The 21129-nt window shown below is 41.3% G+C and overlaps 1 protein-coding gene across 1 annotated transcript in view; it reads left to right on the top strand.

Moving 5' to 3' along the window:
• Positions 1-13985: 13985 nt before the first annotated feature.
• efna3b (ephrin-A3b) overlaps positions 13986-21129 on the top strand; it is a 55599-nt gene continuing 48455 nt past the window's right edge. The window contains exons 1-2 of the mRNA XM_032519217.1: positions 13986-14607; positions 14839-15051. Coding sequence (XP_032375108.1) covers positions 14942-15051 — 110 coding nt within the window. The 5' untranslated portion in view covers positions 13986-14607; positions 14839-14941. The remainder of the gene's footprint in view (positions 14608-14838; positions 15052-21129) is intronic.

Consider the following 21129-nt stretch of genomic DNA (forward strand, 5'->3'; position numbering starts at 1 on the left):
TCCTCATCCTTCAACATCCTGCGCTCCCTCTTTTTACCTCGTTCTTCTTTAAATGCTTAACTTGAGAAGAGATACATCAATCATAACTCAGACACACTCAGAAGCATACACACACACAATCATTATTCCTATCCACATGCTGTAAATTATGTAGTGTCCAGTGTGTGTATGAGTGTGTGTGTGTGTGTGTGTGTTTAGAGATTCAGGAGACTTCCAGGGTAATGTAGAGATTCAGGGAGCGTGAAAGAGAGATGGAGCAATAAAGAGTAACACTCTTGTTCTCTCTCCTCCATCTCTTCCCCCACTGGACCCTGAGATGGGCTGTATTTCACTACATGCATTTTTAAATAGAAAAATTCATTATTGTTTGCCAAGTCTGAGAATAATTATGTTTTTTTTTTAACAAGCTTTCTCTAAGGACAGTGTTTTGTATTTTGAAAGTGTTTGACTCCATAATGTATAAAAAATAGAATTTAGGAATCTCCCTGCCGAGAGCTAATTTAAGTCACTGTAAAAAAAAAAAAAAAAGAACCCAGCTGATTAAGACTAGGTTGGTTGTCTGAAAACTCTCAGAAGTCAGATTTTACTGCTTGTCTCCTATATTAACTTAGCAAATGTTTTCCTTAATGTAATCCTACGTTAGTCTTAAATTAGATTTCAGTCACAAGGAATACTATCTACATAATGACTAATCCAAGGTATAACCCCTACTTTGAGAAACTGGCTTAATAAAATATTGTGAAAGTTCATCTTTTAACTGAATGCCTGAGTAGTCATCTCTGTTTTTGAAATCCTGAGGAATTAAGATCAGACAAAGAGAACATTTTTTTGGCCTTCTGTTTGTATGTTCAGACTTCTGTGTCTGAGGCAAGAGTTGACCCTTAGAAACGCACTTGAAAGACGGTGGCATCATCCTTCTGCTGTGAGCATGGAAAACAACTGTGAGTGCACAAAAACAACATGATGAATAATGGAACAGCAAACAGAGAGAACATTAGCCTGAGACTACGATTAGGCTATTGTTTGCTTTTCTATCAATTTTTGAAGTTGTATTTTCTGTGTTTTTAAAATGCAAACATCCCATATTTTGATTCAGTATTTTTGCAGTTTTTTTTATCAGAATCTTAACTTACTAGGTAGCGTTATAGTTTACATTTGACTGTGTATATCTCTGGGCTTTTCTTTTCAGCATGTACATGTGTGCCTCTTCATGCTTGAGGATCTGAAAGTGATGTGGGAGAGGGCCCTATATTTATTGAATGGAGTTAGTTCAGCTCTGTACTTAGAGTGCGCACACACACACACACACACACACACACACACACACACACACACACACACACACACAGACACACTACCATGTCATCTACAGGAGCTAACAGGCACTATATGCGGCTACTAATTGAATCACGTATTACATTTCCTGGAGGATTAGTTTAGCCAGAGAGACTGGTGGCTGCATTGGGCTGCAAGACAGTTGGTGTTTGTGCATCTGTGTGTATACTGTGTATTCATTGGGATGGAGAACCTTCATATCAATTATTCATCTTGTGTGCTGCTCAATCAGATACTCAAGAATCCATCTCTCTCTTTTTCTCACCTGCAGGGATTATAGAAGGTGCAGTGATGGGACACACTGGTTTCACAGTAAATTATCATGCTGCTGTTGTGCTGGCCAGGAGGTATGTGCCACAATGGTTACTGATGGAATGCAAAAGACGCTCATATTACTGGTTTGTACTGGATGATCGACTGTTGCAGTAGAGACCCACACAGATTGTGGATAACTGAAGGAATTTCAACCTCCATGACCTCAGAGGGGGCGCATAAATAATAAAACTAACCCGTAAAGGGTATTGCAAACTGCCAAGGAAGTATTGAACAATAAGGCAAGCTTTGTTAGCTGATTTAAAAAAAAAAGATTTAGGATCATGAGAATGTGGTTTTAGTTTTAGAACAGGATCTTGCTAAGTGGGGCCAACAGATGGAAATTTCTGATGCAAGTGTCACTCAAACACATATACTTTACACTTATATACCTACCTATAGCCATCCATAAGCTCTGTAAGTTGGTACTTAAACAGAGCGGAGTGGTGCTTGGAGCTAAATGCTCACAACAGAATTCTGACATGCTAACAATGACAATGCTAACATGCTGATGTTTAGTAGGTATGTTTAATATGTATGTAGCTTATTAGCAGTAATAAGGTATGGCCAAGGCTGATAGGCGTGACCTTAGTTTTAAAGGTATTCAGTCATAAACCAAAAGAAAAAGAAATAACAAAGCACTAGATGAAGAGTCATTGGATCAAAGGGATTACAAATCCTCATCTAGGGACCATAAATATCTGTACCAAATGTTGGCACTCCATTCAATAGTTCATTAAAAAAACAAAAATGGCAACTTTATGGTGATGCTAGGAGTATGTGTTGTTTGAGAACCATAACATAACTAAACCATCTGGTAGATGTTAAGATATTTCACCAAATTAGTGAAAAGTTTGACCTGCTGGTGCCACTAGGGGAAAATAATCACCAAAGTCATTAGAATGTATCCTATAGGGCCCTTGAATTTGTAGCAAGTGTCATTGCAGTCCATCCAACACTCAAGATATTTCTCTCTTAACCACATTTGTCAAATTCATAGCGGCGCTAGAGGAACAGTCAGGGGATCAACAAAGTCATTAAGGATTATTCCCCTGAGGACTATGAACATCTGTACTTAATGTCATGGCAATCCATACAAACGATGAGATATTTCAGTCTGAAGAGGCAGACTGTCCGACAGACTGACATTCCTAGAGTCATACCACAAACATATATTTATTGATTATTGGTTTTTAAATAAGGGAGGATAAATACATGAAAGACTTTTTTTTGAAGATAATTTAACTTTTTGTTGAAATAGAAATATTTTTGACCCAGCATGGAAACCTGGGGAAGAAACACACTTCTCTCTAAAGAAGTACATTATGATGGTGCACTCAGATTGAGTCGGACCTTGGACCTTGGCTGCAAAATTGTTCTCCATCTTATCTGTCTTTTCCCCCTAATTTTCTGCCATCTCTCTACTTTCAACTTCCCAAAAGAGGAACAGTTTCCTCCAACATAAAAAACTAATATAAGATAACCAAATCACTAAACCACAGCTGGTTGTAAGATAGAAAATCAAAACATGTAAATAATGTGAGTAAATCTGTTGATATTGGCCTAAACTTGTAAAACCAGTAAATTATTGACTCATTTAAGGACATGATTGCCCTCGCTTGCATTGTGACCACACAATGCGGGTGCCTCATGCTGTGTATGAAATGCCAGAATTATTGTATGTCTACAAATGCCAGAAACAAGAACTGGCATGGACCACCCTGAGCTCCATTATCCCTCATTATTCCCTGCATTCCTGTAGTCTCATGAGCCATGGATGCAGACGACAGCAGTGACAGGTTGATCTGCTCCTCAGTAAGAGCAGGAAATGAGGGATGAGCCAGAGGAGGACAGTGACATGATAAAGAGAACAAGAATAGTGCTCAGAGCTTCTGTGCAAAAAAGAGAGAGAAGAGAAGAGAACGCAAGATAAGAAGAGGTAAGTGGTTTACAGTGCTGTGTATACTGTAAGTAGGAGTGGAGCAGGAGCAGCAAGACTAGAGGAGGCATTGACTGGCTTGGCGAAACAATAAAAATAGTGCTGACATGGTACAGTTAATGTGTGTGTGTTTGTCAGCACGTATACAGGGAAATGGGAGAGGGAGAGTGGAGATGAAATCCTTCCCGGAGCAGTGATAAAAACAGAAGTAATGATGTGACAACAAAGAATAGAAGTCAAAGTGGAGGAAAGGGAGAGCACAGGTTGCTTCGATTACGATTCCAGATGTTGAATCGCACCTATTAAGTTAACTGCTGATGGGATCGATGGGGGGAAATTGAGAAGGGAAAGGGAAGATGGAGGGAGGAAAGTGAAAAGTGGCAGAGGAGGACCGGAGACAGTGGCGGTGGGCATGTGGGGAGAATTGTGAGAAGAAATATCATTGCCATGCAAAAAGAGCAGTGGAGAACAGAGGCAAAGAAGAAGGGAGAAAAGAGGGATGGAGGGTTGCGATGATGGATGTGCTGCTCTCGTTTCGTGCCCCCTAACGAAGACTCTAATTAGTGTTTGTGTAATTCCACACTGTCTCCTCCGCCTGCTCATCTTAATTAACTACATTCATCTTCCCCTCCCTCCATCCATCCCTTTCTCTCGCCCTCCCTCCCTCTGCCCTCCTAAAATAACATACTGACTGTCTGAACCCCACCTGGACCAGACCTGCTTTTACTTACTCACTATCTTTCTTTCCCTCCCTTTCCTCCCTGCCACCAGAGATGGCAAAAGTACTCACTTCCCGTACTTAAGTAGAAGTACAGATACTTGTGTTAAAAATACTCTGGTAAAAGAAGAAGTACTGATTTAACTTATTTACTCTAGTAAAAGTAACAAAGTACAGGCTTGGAAATGTACTTAAAGTATAACAGTAGTAACAGTAGCCTTGCGAATGACAACCATTATTTATGCAAAGCTACCTGGACCACACACACGTTACTAGAGTGCAAGCTGAGAAACCTCAGTAGACATGAAAAAAGGCTCTTTATACGCCATTGGCTACATTTTAAATGGATATCTCCCAATAGGCCTAAAACATCCCATATATGATTATTGTGACAGAGACTGGGACTCCAGGTTAATAAGATTCTGACTGAGTAGCAAGATATGAATTCAATTGTGATTCTGTGAGAATTCACAGATCCAGTTTCTCTTTTTTAATCTTTCTCTTAACATTTAAATTGATCTACGTATGTGTGTGTGTGTTTTCAAATATGGCTTTTGGAAAGAAAATAAAGGATAAAATATGAATTACTAAACAGACATTAATTAAGAAGTTCCCCGTACTTTAAGAGTTACACATTCGCCAGGAGTCATTCTTGATGCCTACTATCTCAAACATGCAATGATTTGCTGCGAATGAATGCAGCCGAATCTGTCGAGTCATATTAGTGGTGCATCAAGTGTAATGTGCAAGGGGGTAAGCCTCTCCTCTCTAAGCGTAGCTCCCTTGGCGCCATTTTAATGCTACAACGCCATCACCTGCAGTCAGCATCCCATTGACTGCCATTCATTTTGGCGCCACTTTGACAGCGAATAACTTTACATCTGAAGCGTTTCAAGACTATATTTGTGCATTGTTTATTTCTAAAGAAACACAACAATTAATAAAAGGCTCCTTTACCTTGTACCTCACGTTATTGCTCTGTAGTAGACGTTTTTGTAAAAATAGGCTAAGTTGACAAATCACCATATTGTCAGGAGAATCATGCATACAGTTTGGACTTCCATTAGCTGTTTTGGTTTAATTACTAATGTTAACTAGCATGATAGTTAGCAATAAATAGTCTGTTTCTATCTTATCTCCTAACATATACCTGCGCTCTCCTTCTCTGCTGATTGGGAATGATTGAGATTTCTCTCTGCACACCTACCAGAAAACTTACAACTTTCAGACATGTTCAACATGTCACATCTTTGTCGTCAAGCTCAGTTGGAGGCTGCCAATAATGCCTAGCCATCTCCTGAAAAGTGCTTCTATTTTCCATCACTGGTCTCTGTCCAGAACAACTGGATCTGTTGGTCCATTTTTTTAACTTTCTATGGTAACGTAGGCCTACAGTTTATTCCCATCCAATTAGATTGAGTGAAGTATTGTTGACGCAAAAAAAAGGTAACTCCAGTGAAATTATCTGAAACTTGTTAGTGAGGACTAGATTAGGACTTCCAACTTCGCCCCAGGTGTGTCTGTTAAAACACGGACGGAGACAACTTCTCTCTGTTGATGCTTTATTACAATCAAGCAACGTGCCACCTTGCTAACAGGTAAAGAACACAAACAACAAAATCACTAGCTAACTTACTTTAAATTTGCCAGAACTATAGACCACAACAGGCTTAAATGAACTGACAACATAAGTTATGAGCCCACGACTTACAGTTCGCAAAGACGCACACACACAGCCTCAACTGATTATCCTCTGGACAGCTAGTCTCTTTTTCTTTTCTCTCACTTTTCCCTCCGTGTGGCGCGGTATGAGATGCGTGTCCGCGCTATTCTCCAACATGGCGACCTCTTGTACAAAACTAAAGTAACAAGCCAATTTTTTTTTAAATGTAAGGAGTAGAAAGTACCGATATTTGTGTTGTGTAAGGAGGAGTAAAAGTAAAAATATTGCCACAAAAATAGTAAAGTAAAAATATCTGAAAAATCTACTTAAGCACAATAACAAAGTATTTGTACTTCCCATCTCTGCCTGCCACTCACTTTTTTTCTCCCCCTTTCTCTCCATCCTTTCACTGTATTCATTTGATGTCTCTCTTCTTCCTCTTTTTTCCGAACACACCTTGAAAAAACTCTCTAGTCTTTTTTCGCTCTGTCTCTGTTGCAGCTGTGTTAGTGCTTGCCTGGTGTAAAAGCCTTCCCACCCCTGAGTCTCCAGAGCCATGTATTGTGACGGCTCATTTAGTCATTCTGGTCATTAATTTCATCAATAGGCTCAAGAAGTAGCAGCGACACCACCAGAAATACTTGCCAACTTCAAGTTAGTCGTACATTAAAGCCAATGACATTCCCCTCCGACCAAAACAGCAAGCCAATAAATTCAGCAGTAACTCTAAAACAAATTAAGGATGGCATGAGGCAAAAAAAAAACAAGGAAACCGGGGAAAAGGAGCCGCACAAATGATTTCACTGAATATGGGTCTACTTCAGCTATAAGAGGACCAATTGGATTTAGGGGGGAATTACACAAGTGTTTGAATGGCAGTCAGAGTAGGAGGAGAGATGTAGGAGGCTGTGTGAAGTGCATTTCCAGATGAAGATGACAGGGCTGTTGATGACATGTCTGTATTGCGTTATTGTAGCAAGCTGCAGATGGATCGGAGTACCTGCCATCATTTAGCCCCTCAGTCTGAAATGGCTTTCCTGCTTTCAGCCTTTCGGCAGTCAGTCAGTGTAATAAAAGACTGCTGGGAGTCAGAACCTCAGTTTCACAGTACCCTATCTCTGAAGAAAACACACGCGTGCATGCACACATGCATCCACAGTCTTAAATATTCTGCCCACATGGCTACCCATGCGCATAAACCCAATCAGACGAGCTGCGAAGGAGGGCCCTTAGCACTCACTGTTGCACAAATCAGGTGCCATTCTAAGTCTGTACAAGAAAAAACATTTTATTTATGTCTTGTGTTCTATATGTGTGTGTATGCTGATGCTCTGGACACAGCATTAAGCTCCAGTTTGCTGAGAACAGCAGAAATGTTTTTTCATCTTTTTTGGCATGGACACCAAAGACCCACTTACACCCATATCACACCATCACAACCCAGAATGCATTTTACCCTTTAAATGTGCTGGCCCAGATAGCCATCATACTGACCAGATGGAGAAAAGACACACAAATGCTCAACCTACACCCACACACATGCTACATTGATAGCAATTACAAGCCAATAGGTCCCACCTCCTGCTGAGGGTCAGAGGTTAATCTATCAGGGTTTCACCTGACAGAACTTCCTTGCAGCGCTCGAGCAAAAGGAAGAGAGAGAGGCCGAGAGCAGGCAAATAGAGATAGAGCAAGGAAGGAGGAAGCCAGGGGCAAAAGAGCGACAGAGATAGCAGAGGGGACAGAAATAAGGGGATTGAGATAGAATGACAAAGAGGAGGCTACTGTAAAGGCAAGACAGAAAGAAATGAAGAAATGGGGAAAGAAAGAAGAGTGAGCAACAGATACAAGCGTAGAGGACACCGACTGTCTCCAAATCGTGCCCAAAATGGGCAATAATCTTCCCATTGGCTTTCAGCTTCCTTCACAGATGTGATGTCACAATAAGAAGCTCCAAGGATCCATCCTTGAGGGTGGAAAAGTGCCTTTAGGCATTGATCTCGGATCAGCTTAGCCACTGGAATACCTAACCTTTAACAATAAAAGGAAAATGCAAATCTGACCTTAGATGACAGTGTAAGTTAAACCTTTTCCCGCTCTCCTAATCTCGGTGCCCACTGGGCTCGGCGTCACCTGTGCTGCTGCTGGGGCTGATGAAATGTAGATGTTACAAAGAACGTGTGGCAGCTGGCTTTTTCAACCTGCACCTGTTCCTTTTCCATGTGTGTGCATGTGTGTCTGTCTGTGTACCCATAGGGGAGGCGTGTTCTTGTGTATGTGTTTGTTCCTCCTTGCGCATACCTGCTGTATTCAGTGTTTCTGTGCTGTCTGCAGAAGTATACACATGGGTGCTAATACAGTGCTGAGACTTGTGATATATGAGGCTTCAGGAACATTTGTCTGACTAGCTACAAAGCCCAACCACTCTTATACACAAGCTTGCAGCAGTGCACATACTTGCTTGTAGAATGACAGACGCACACACACACACACATTTACATTCTTGCCACTCTTGATGTAATTTGTACGAATGGATAACAGAAGAAAGGGAAAAACATGATAAATAAATAAATAAGTTTAGAAACAATTAAGCAATCAAGATTCTATCATGCTATAAAATACTGAGCAAGCATAGCTAAGATTAGCTAGATTTCGGGTCAATATAGCAAATAGTAGTAGAAAATTGTATTGACTTCATTCCGTGATGAATTTCTGATGGAAGTGGTTGCTTCCAGGGTGACAACGCTGACATTTGGGTAATGATTGGTTGCAGTCAATGCAAAAGTCATACAGCAGTGAAGAGCCAATACAATATTCTATATAAGGTTGATTAGACATAATGTAGAATATTTTAGTTAATTTAGTTGATGTTAACACTAAATTCTATTCGTCTTCAAGTTAAATTGGATTTTATTTTGCAACTGTGAAGTTGTTGTTTTTCATAGTAAATATGAAGTTGTTTGCAAACCGTCTGTCTAATTGGTCATTTGTATTCCTGTGTGTCATTCAGTTAGATATGTTTGTTTCAGTCAGTTTTGTTTATATAGCTTTTTGCAGCTCATGGTTGCCCAACACTGCAGACAATTGATGTTGGATTTTTTCCCTTTCACATGTCACCCATATGTACATGTGTAGTGCATATGGTGTGATCTATCACAGTTTCTCATCTGAGCATAATTACGTAATGGAGAGGACTCTTTCCTTCTTTGAAACAAATTGTATTACTGGTATTGTAGTGGTATATTAAAAGTATGAGCTATGAACTACAAAAAGATGTAAGGCATTATTATGTGAACCTCAGTGCTCAAAATAACTGTGCTAATTTCTTCAAAAAAATGCTGTCAATTATTTATCTCTTCAATATTTTTGTATTTATGTGCTAAATATACAGATTCTTATTATTTTTAAAAGAAAAAGAATGTAAGTGAAGTGTTTGTTACTTTTTAGCAGAGTATACACATCCCAAATTTTTAATGCGACCCAACTTCTTCCTCATTTTATTTCCTCTTCAACCACTAAACTCATCTCTCCCTTCACTGATGGGCTCTATCTGATTTATGTCAAGATCTGGTTAGAAAAAGCAGAGTAAGTGAATGCAGGTCATTGTGTGAGTTGGGGCGGAGGGATGGGCTAAAAAGAGGTAATTGCAAATGTGTGTCATTTTCTGTGCGCGATATAGTCATATATTTCTATCAAAGCAATTGTTAAAATGTCTTAGCTGGAGATAATAATAATAATAATAATAATTTTGACTTATATAGCGCCTTTCACAAACCCAAGGACGCTTAACAAACAGGGGGGGGGGGGGTTTAAGAGGTGGCCAGGAGAGATTAAATTCCATAAGCCTCAGTGAAGAGGTATGATTAGATTAGATTACACTTCCTTACAGGGCTGCACAGCCTAAATTAAAAAATAAATGTATTTATACTGAAAGAGACATAAAACATCATCCCAACGCTTTAATAGCCAATGATGGAGGTATGTATGTATGAAGTGTCTTCTTAAACCATCTAAACTTTTCCCTACTTTTTTTCATTTCATTTTTCAAACAAATTGCTTATGTGCTTTCCTCAGAATCAATCAACAGTGGTTCCCTGCGTTAAATATGTCTGAGATGGGAAACTCAGCAGATTCCAGATTTTCTGGATCAGTGCCGGTCTCCTCTCATTGAAATTTAGGATCATCCTCTTGCAGCTGACACTGACTTCTGAAGTTAAATAAATAAAATCATTTCTCCATGGTAATTTTCGTCAAACCTGCCAAATGCAGCCTAAATATTTGACATGGAAGGAGAGAAGATCAGTGAGAAGTGAGATCAAAGGAGGGGGGGAGGGTGTGTGTGTGAATGCGTGCGAGTGTGTGAGTGTGTGTTGGGATGGTGCAAGTAGTGATGAAACGTTCTCTGCAGTGATATTTTCAACACCATCAAATTCCGCTCCATCTCCTCCACACATAGTAATCTAAACTCGAAGCAACGTTAGTGTGTGTGAGTGTGTGTGTGCATGCGTGTGTGTGTTGGTCTGCAGCCAAGAACAACTATTCTTCATATTTCTGTCACTTCTTCTTCTCTCTCATCTTCCTCTGTCTCCAAAACAACACATACACACACAAAACGATTGTATTTGTCTTTATCAGTCTCTCCATTTTCCTCGCCTTCCTTGTGTTCGGTCTCCTTCGTTCAATATTTCATGCTGTTGAGAGCGCATCTATTCTGAGCTCTCTCTCTCTCTCTGTGCACACCCTCTCCTTCTTTTTCTCCATCCCTCCCGTCTTCTTAAAAAAAATACTCTCTCTCTCTGTACACATCATTCTTGCTGTCCTCTCCCTCCTTCTGTGCCTCCATAAATCTCTCTCTCCCCCTCACTCTCTATATCTCATTGCACTCGTAATGTTCTGTGCCCCATCTAACTCTTTCTTCCAACTCTGACTTACATTCTCTTCCACCCTTTCATTTCCTTTTCCTCCTCCTCCCCTCTCCTCTCCTCCGTCCCTTCTGCTGGCTCAGTTTGCGTGACTGTTCAAAAGTATCAGCTCCTGTTCTCCTTCCCTTAACCCCTCTCTCCTCTCTCCCCGTTGGATTCCTCTCCAACCAAAACACAGAGAAAGCCCTGTTCTCTCTTTTTGCACCTATTTCGTTTCTTGCATCCCCTCCCCTCCTCCCTCCCCCCTCGCGGTTCTCCTTCTTCCATCCAATCTTGGCGGCACCTCTCCTCATCCTCCTCCCTCTTTTTTTCTCCTCCTCTGACGCTCTGTCGTACTCAGCTCCATCTCCACCCCCTCCCCCCCCCAGTATCCTCCTCGCTCTTAGCCTTTACCAGTGTTGTTTTAGGCACAGCAGTGAAAGGTAAACAGAGAGATTGAAAATTCATGTCAGTCAGTCGGGTGAGAGAGGGACAGGGAGGGAGGGAGAGCAGCAGAGGTGGCGAGGGAGTGAGAGGAGGCGGGGGGAGTGTCAGTACAATTTACTAACACAACAGTGAACAGCGAAGCAGGCCAAGACACAGAGCGAGCGGGAGGCGGAGTGAGAAAGAGACTCCCAGTTCAAGAATGCCATTGAAATGCAGCACACATACAAGTTTGCAAAAAATATAAATACACTGATATTTACATGATGCTTGTGTACATGCGAGGGTCCTGCTGTATTCATATGTGCATTGTTTACCTCCTGGGGCCCTAAAGAGGGATGTGAGTCCTAAAGGGGCCTATTATCCAATTATCAGGGCTATGAGAAAGCTCCGATTAGATTTTGAGGTTGCAGAAAGGAGCACTTGACAGATGTGCTGTTGGCCGGCTCTGGGTTGGAAATGTCATAAGAACCTCGTTGTCACAACATGCAGTCAGCCCCGAGGTCGTTTCTCATAATAACCCCAATACAAAAGTAATCCAATAGCACTACAACCCACGCCTGAAAAATCCAACCTGGAGGATTAGAATTGACAGTGGCGTTTGCTGAAACACAACATGTCAGCGTCTGTTTCAAAGAAACCGAACTGAAAAGTGAGAAGTGGGATTTTTTTCTTATTAAAAAAAAAGAAGCAAATCTCAGTTTCCACCGGTGTTCAATTTCCAACTTTGTCATCTTTCCCTTGATTTACAGTTTCCTTTCAAATGTAGCCATACAGTATATTTACAACCAGCCCCCTGTCTTTGCCATGCAGTCAATTGTCCATGCGCTATAGGCTGGAATTTAAAGGGTCAGTTCACCTAAAGGGCAAAAACACATTTCCTCACTTAATAAGGGGTATCAAGCCATGCAAATAGTTAAAGTTTAATTTGCACAGACATTCAACAAGTTTTTTTCAATGTCAACATCTTTACAGAAACAGTATCCCTGTTGCTCGGTACACTCCTGTACAACAAGCTGTAAACTGTTTTTAAAATGTGTGATAAAATATTTTCATGTTCTAGCTTGTTCTGGAGTTTTGACAATATTCCATGGTCTCTTCAGTAAGTGGAACTTGCTCATGCATCTGTGATCAAAAGTGTACCTTGAGTTTAGAACATTTGATCAAGGTCAGTAATGAATCTTCACGTTTATTTTCATAAAGATTCTGAAAAGTGATGCTTTTCTTAAAGGGAATAATTTGACAGCACAGTGCCAGGCTAGCTGTTACCCCCGTTTCCATTCTTTATGCTAACCTAACTGCACTTCATATGTAATGGGCATCATGAGAACCATATCCATCTTCTCATCTGATGCTCTGCAAGAAAGGAAATAAAATTCACCAAATTATAAACAATTTTATGCATCTTTTAATGTTGTGACCAACAAAAGTGATATTCCATTTATGGCATTGTATTGGGACAGACCCAAAACTATAAGCATGGATACCACCAGGCTTAATCATAAAATATAGTATGTGTATGTTTAAATGTGTGACTTTGCTGCTGTGACTATATGCAGTGTAGTGATAAACAGAGAGACTAAAGAGAAATGATAGACAGAGGAGCGAGGAGAGGAGGCAAAGGAGGAGTGCTCATTAAAAACTTGCATGCCTGCTGTAACGGAGAGAGATGGAGAGAGGCAGAGGCGGAGAAGACAGGTAGACCACCAGAGACAAAAGCTAACAAAAGACAGAGGAAAAATAGCAGAGCCATGTATCAGGGATCGCAGAGCCAGTGGAGAAAGTTTGCATTGGAAATGGGAGAATAAGGCAAGGAGAAGAAGAGGAGAGAGAGAGAGACGGGAGGGGGGGGATTAAATGGACAGCTCATGAGAGAGGTGGAAGGACTCAAGAAGACAGAGGGATTCCCCGATGGCATCTCATCTCACTCTCTTTCTTGCTCTCCTTCTCCCTATTTCCCTCCTTTTTTCTCCCAATAAATCATTCTGACTTCTCCTTAACCAACTCATTCCCAGCAGGCGGCAAGAAAACTGTAACAATCTTTCTCCTATCTGCTATTTCTCTCTTTTTCTCTCTCCCTCTTTCTGTCTCTTTACCTGTCTGGCCTGTTCTCCATTCCCTTTCTCTCTCTCTCTCTCTCTCTCTCTCTCTCTTTCTCTATCCCACACACGTTTCTTGCATAAAAAAAACGAAATTATATTATAATTGCTTTAATAGCCACATTTTAGATGTGAAATTTAATTTATGGGATAATTTGCAAAATAAAACAGCAATTTACTTTTTTTGGACAAATCTTAGATAAAGTCACTATAACATAACTGTTAACACAGTAGCCTATATTATTCAGTTTGTTTGTTTTCTTCATAGTGGATCACGCGAAGGACATTCGTGTGTGTGCGCGTGAGTAGCCTATGCGTGTTAATATGTTGAAGTTATAAGAGGATTACATGATAATAGTGCTGTATTAGACTAACTTACAGTGTCTGGTGGATCTAAACAAGGAGGGGAGACTATAAGGGCATGCGTGAGTTTTTAGAGTTTTTAGACTGTTAAAAATGCAAAAGTGTGTGCGTGTGTGTGTGTGTGTGTGTGTGCGTGTGTGTGTGGCTGTGGCTGTGGCTGAGGAGGAGGAGGTGTTAACGTTGAAAAATAGGCTGCATAGGGTTGCTGCAGACGTATCTGGTAGATGGGGGATTCAAAGCTTTCTACTTTTACACTAGCAGTGGAGGTCGAATAGTTGACAAAAAACTTCAAGTCGCAGTGATGCCTGATGTGCTGCGACTCGGCCACAATATTGGAGGAATGCGCTTTGCTCGCTCGCAGTGGGTGGAGTTAGAAAGTGAACGAGTGCTGCCTACCAAACAGAGAGAGGAGAAGGAGGAGAGAGAGAAAAAGGAAAGAGACGGGTGGGCAGGCTGCTCACCGTAAACGATGGTTGTCGGATAGAGTCTTGAAGACCTAATGAAATTGGCTGGTTGAATTGTTTGCAGCGATTATAGAGCTCAGTGGCTCGGCGTGCTCCACATCTCTCGAATCCTTGGATGGAAAAACTGCAGCAGCACGCACATACACAGTTTAAAAAAGAAGATTAAGAAGACTTGCTAAAACCTATATATTATCTTACTAGCGTTTTTTTCTACTCTTCATTTTCCTCCCAGTAAGCCTTTTTCACATCAGCAGCAACTCTTTCGCAGCGGACAGGACCGTTTCATGCCGGGAGCAAGACCAACCTCCCACTTGGACCCCATACCGGCCTCCCGCACTCTTCTGACCGGCTCAGAGGCAGCAGTTCCCGGTGAGAAGAGAGGACCAGGCGCAGCTCAGTTTTTAGGATTTCCTCCAGGATTTTTTGGGGAGGGGGTTCGCAGTCTGGTTTATGGGGGAAGGGGGCGACCTTAGTCACACACACCACAATAGACTTTTACAACAGTTATCGACCAGAGCAAGTCTTACATATCCTAGTCTTTGAACGTATCCGTTTGTATGCATGTATGAAGCTTTTGTCTTCCCCTCTCCCGTCTGTTAGGCTTTTGCTGGGATGTTTGAGTCGCGTTGTTTGGTGGGGTGAAGGGACCGAGAGAGTGGCCGGAGAGACCAAAGGGACGGAGGCCGAGAGAGGAGCCGAGAGCATGGCTCTGGTAGTGCTGTCTCTCTGGGTGCTAACGAGTCTCACCTGGGCGGACATGGTCCCGGTGTCAGCCAACAGGCATTCCGTGTACTGGAACAGCTCCAACATACAGTAAGACCCTCATTCATCAGTGCTTATTAGAGTGAATGCGTGTGTGGTTATATGCCATCTCTTATGATGTCTCTATTCTCCACCTGTTAAAGGAAAAAGATACATGTCCTGATCACTACCTGTGCTCAGGTTCACACCATCACACTTTTAGTTCATCCGTGGTTTATTGCTGTTGCTTTGCATAATTGTGTCCCTCTAATACTTTCACATGTTTATAGCAGCCACCATCCTAGTGTGTATCTTTCTTTTCTTTTCAAAGGTGGAAGGAATGATTTAGATCCACACAAGCTATTTAAACAGGCCTATCATGTTTTCTCTGCATGGTGAAGCTATTTTCGAGTCTCAAACTGCTCTGTCAGACCCCTACTGGGAAGTCAAGGTGGCTCCAAACCATCTTTTCAACACCTCCACTTGCACAACTAGTCGGACATATTCCGTTTCTGTTCCTCAGTTCAGCCGCATTGTGTGCATGCTACTATTTATTCAGTGACTCCTCTTCTTTTCTCTCCTCTCTCCTTTACCTTCAGCCATGCATGGCCGAGGAGTAGAAAGAAAAGGAGAGCGGTTCACGTGATTCTTTCTCCTCTCTCCCATCGTCATGTGTCTCTCCTCTCTCAGTCTTCCACGGCTCTTGCTCTTTCCTCTATCTGGTTCAATTAGGAACACTTCTTCATCCTGACCCCATTGTGTTGTAGCAGTGTCACTATTCAATCTCTCCTTCTCGCTCCCTCTCCAACCTGCTCTCTCTTACAATCCCTCTCTAACCTTGTTTACACTCAGTTCCTTGGCCTTTTTGTTATCCTCTTAACACCTCGCTCCTTGCCCCTATCTGGATACAAGCTTTTTTCCCTTCCTTTATCTTTTTTTGAAAGCTGTCTTTTTATTACTGTCCTCGTGAGTCCATGGATCTGCTGCTGGAGCCTTAAGAATGCAGAGTCAGTCTGCTTATCTCTCTTTCTCTCTACTGTAAAATCTTGTTTCAAGTTTATGTTGTATTAGCTGTATTTCCACATGTCCCAATCTGTACATCCACGTTCCTTCTCTATATGCAGATAAAAATGTTGTTAATTTCCAACTGAATGCCAGATTTTACACCAAATATTGGCCAATTTTCAAGAGTCCCTTTAATGATAAATTAAGCAAGCTGTGTGATCCAATGTATTTTGATTTTTTCCTCAAAATAATGCATCAATCAACCTAAATTGTAGGTCTCGGAAGTGCACAAGAGCGCATGTCACACTAACACACAGCTTCATTTCTGCTCTCCATCTTGCAGTGAATCCTGTCTATGTGTAGGCTATATTTCGGCTACCAGGCGGCCCTTAAATCATCTCAGTTTGTGGTATTTACCTCTTCAGCAGAATTTACAAGGCCCCTAAGATGAGCAGTCAGATATACAGCGACTCACATTTCATGACTGCACTTATTAAAGACATAAACAAAATAAAAACTCAGAAAATATACTGTTGTTTTTGCAGGAGGGGGATCGATGACTCTGTCTGCCGATAATAACACCAGGCTGAGGATTTTTAGTTTACAGTGTGAAAAAAACTATGAGAGGCAAGTAAATATAGGCCTCACAACGGAATTACGTGTAGTAAAAGGAGCGGAAAACATACTATTATTTGTTGTGGTATAATACTGTAAACAATATTAGTTTTCCTGGATGTGAGAAAATTATTTTTTCGCGCATTGTTTGAGAAACTAATATTGCTTACACATTTGCTGCTAATGCATTTTAGCTGATATTTTTCTCTCAACGTTAAAGGCGCCCGTTTTCAATTTCTATACTTTTACGCTTTGTAACGATTTGATAATAAATGCTAATGAAATTCCACCTTAGGTTTCCATATCAGAGACAGAAGTTGATTTAGATAAAATGGGGGAAGAAAACGCTTAAAGGCTTAAAGAAAAAAAGGGAAGACATGAACCCGGGACATCGGTACAATCAGCTCGTCGTGACATGAGCAGCTTTGACCTTGGTAAAATGTTTTAAGTAATTTGTCAGCTGCTTCCTGCTCTATACTCATACTCTTTTTAAAGTGAAAAACAAGCTGCAGTTATTTTATCAGACAAAGACAGTGGGAGAATGAAAGCAGTCTGGGGCAGCCTAACCTTTAACCTGACTGTCCAGGACCAGAGTACTGCAGAGCCCCGCAGTCTCTCCTCTCTCTCTCTCTCTTTCTCTCTTTCTCTCCACACATGCTCACTGCCAATACGCTTTGTCTCCCAGCGGCAAAATATTCTTAGCCCCTGCAGTGTGAGGTTTAGTGTGTGTGTCTTTTATAAAAGACTGTGGTTAATTAAAGAAGACTTCATCTCAGTGGACCTGCCTCATCCCTAATTTTTCCATCTCTATCTCTCTCTCTCTCTCTCTTCCTCAGTGAGTGAAAACATACACAATGACAGTGTATGAGCAGTGAGTGTGGATAACTTTTTCAATTCAGCCTACTTATTGAATTAGAAGACAAAGGGGCCATGGACAGTGCCACACAAAAAAACAGATAAACTGCAAGATAACCTGTCTTATCCACTCTTTCATACACTTCCTAGCAAATTTTAAATGACGCAGATCACATTTCCAGCATTTATTACAACAACTTCCTACATTTCTCGGGTTGGCTGGCGTGTCTCTAGCCATTGGCAATCGGCCTCTCTGGAGTTTCTCTAACTCACAGTGCAGTGTGGAGGTTTAGAAGGCCAATAATAAGCTGTAGTGTAGCTGTCAGTTTGAGTGGTAAACACATTGTAAAGCCTGAGGACCCTGCAGTTTCTCAACCAGCTTCTGACCCCGAGCCACTCATCAACCACAAGAGACAGGCTGAGACTGTTACCAAGGATTAACCGCTTCACACACAAACACAAACATGTGCATGTACGCTTATGAGTTTCACATATATCTATGATTATGGGAGTACACACAAATGCACACACGTCCCCGCTGTGTACTTTTTTAACTTCGAGAAGATGGATCATTTCCTGCGTTCGCATCTTGCACAATGGCTCTTGCCACTGCCTATCTGTCACTTGTCACTGATATCCCTGGGCATGGACGTGTGTATAATGGTGTGCGTTTGTGTGTGTCTGTGAGAACCCGTGCATCTGTGTGTTTGCCCTGTTACAGATGTCTCTGCTCAGTGATGGGTGACCGAAACAAAAACAAGTCCATCAGTCCATTAAATCACACATTATCTTCCACCACCTGGCAATTAACCACTGCTGTGAGAGTGCTTGTGTGTGCTAACGAGTGTGTGTGTACTTATATATGTGTATGTGTGTGTAATCTGATAACGCAGCAGTTAACTGGTTTGCATAATAGAGACCTGGTGATATCTCTTAATTTATCAGTTGTGTATTGCGGAATGCAATTAGGTTGCAAATAAACAAACGCATATTTATTTCTAGACTGTAGCTTTGTGTGTGTGTGTGTTTGCATACATGTGCGTGTGTGCATCAATGACACTGTCACCTCGACGCATGCCACGGGAATAAAGCCAGCTATTGCAAGCAGAATTTTCTTCTCATATGGATGCACATGCATGTGTGTGGTAATCGATGCCGAGGTATACTGGTTTAATATTCATCCAGCTTGTCGGAGTGCAGAGACACGTCACGCAGGGCAGGAGAGAAATAATGCAACAATATGAGAATGGAAAGACAGTGAGCGAGAAATGCTGTGGTACTGGTTTAAGAAGAGGGGAAGTCAGGAAGAATACAGATGGATTTTGTGTTGAATTATAATAGAGCATGGGGAGGAGGGTCATCATAATAATGATAATAATGCTTGGCCAGTGCCCTGATCCCCACACTGAGTTCTCACATTATACAAGACCATAAGGCCTAGTTTATGTGTGTATGTGAGTGAGAGAGAGAGAGAGAGAGAGAGAGAGAGAGAGAGAGGGAAACAGACTACAGGATTAAGCAGGCCAATCAACCAACCCCTTGACAGCAACACAAAACTATCTGTCTCCCAGCCCCACTTAGGACAACAACATTTACATTTATGAATATCTGCACAAAGAAGTGTATTACTCACTCACTATCACAAGGCACACATCCCGCCTGTGTGTGTGCTCATGTGTGTACAACCCATTCATCATAGGCGTTTGCGCCGTGGCTACATATGTCAGCTACCGCTGTGATGTGTGTTTGCGCACATGCACAGAAAAATAAAACCTCACACACAGGCTCAGTGATCATCATAACAGTTATACAGACACACAGTGTTCAGGCTGTTCGTTATCAATGAATAATAAGGCCACATAGTGCACGAGTGAATGGATTCTGATTTGTGTAGCGACTTGTGGGTGTGAGAGTGTGTGTGGCGTGCAGACGCTCGCATATAGACGCCATTAATTAAAAGCAATAGGGAACACCTGTATGATGGATGAGTTCTATATGCATAATAAGATCCAGTGCCCCCTCCCCCTCACTCTCTCTCCCTCTGTGTGCATGCGTAGGAGTTAATACATTTTTCTGATTGGACGGGTATTGTCTGGTAGGTGAGCCGAGCAATAAGGGACATGTAAAAGATAGGAGGAAAAGAAATGAATTATTTTCTCGTCCTTTACTTTTTTTTTCCTCTTTGGGGATGAGCTAGATTTCAGGAGTGTGCACCCACCTCTCTGTTTTTCTCTCATCCTCAAATTGCCTGATGGAAAAGCACTCTTGGGGGTGGTATTTTGGGAGCTATGTAGTTTAATGTGAATGTTGTGAGACTCTTTCCTTGTCAAATTAACTTGGACTAAATCTTTCTAGTGCTAGGAAATATGTTGCCTTGCTTTGTTGTCTGGTTTTCCTTCACCTCACCTCACCCACACTTTCATTTTCTTTCCACTCACTTCTCTCTTGTTACACACTTTGAGATTTTGACCAAAGCCACCATCAAACACACCTCCTTGCAGATCCTATGAATTTGCACACACATAAAACACTCACATTGATCTTTAGAAAAAGACAAGCCTGAAATATCGAGCACACCAAGTTTTTTCTACATCTCCTGATTGGTTCCTTCATTTTCTCAAATGCTGTCCCACTTACATGATCAGCTAATCGGAAGCATTACTGAGAAAATGAAGTATTGATGTTTGGTGTTTGCGCTTGCTCTGTCTTGGATCAAACACAAACTCGTTACTGTAGTGGTTTGGATTCAAAGGCAGTAGGTTCTTAGGGATTTTAGAGATGTAATTCTGCTAAGACCAAGCCTGTACAAGAGTCGCACCAAGTTGAGCTTTTCTGACCCAGCCTGACATAAAATAAAGGTCTTATATAAATGCCTGGCCGAGGATTGGGTTTGATTTAAGTGACTGCTGATTCCATGCTGGAGGCTCAGTGATTTGCACAGATGCTTTGCAGGCTGTGTTTATCAAGACTTTCACAGTCATAGAAATCACACTGAATGGTTGTCTAGACCGGGTGTTTTTTCCATGAAATGTCTGACACAAACTTAGCAAGGAAAAGATGTCAACATTTACAACAATAATAATCAAAGCAATGAATTAATGGTGATTTTTAAGTTAATCTTAAATTGGCCAGATATTATTTAGGTGCAGTAAGTCGATGCAGGAAAGATAAAATAAAATACAGTAAATAACATCACTGTTAGTGTTTCCCACAGGTTGAGAATTTATTTTGGGTTGTCAACTTCAAGCAACATGGAGGTGTAGCGTGGTGGGCTGCAGTGAATTCGCATACGTACATTAATGCTGTGTTCTGGCAGGCTTTTCCGTCAATGCTCAATTTCTGTTCGCATTTTGCACGAAACAATGGAAGAAACAATAAATACTGATTATAAAACATATGTGTGAGTGGGCCACACAAATACATTTTATGCAGAGGAAGTGTTGACTTTTATGACAATGTACTTATGCTCAAATGAAGGCTTTTTCTTGGACAGATAAACAGGAATTATAATGGTTTATACTATTTGACACTGCATGCATTTTTTCTTGAACTCCTCTTAAATGTTAATGTGTATTGGTTAAAATAATGGTCGACACTGCTGTCGGCCTGTCACAAATCACAGAAAGCCACAAATGTAGACACTTTAAGGGAAATGTGTGGTATTGGAGGTTGACA

This window comes from Etheostoma spectabile, chromosome 6 (assembly GCF_008692095.1).
Source record: "Etheostoma spectabile isolate EspeVRDwgs_2016 chromosome 6, UIUC_Espe_1.0, whole genome shotgun sequence".
Lineage (NCBI taxonomy): Eukaryota > Metazoa > Chordata > Actinopteri > Perciformes > Percidae > Etheostoma > Etheostoma spectabile.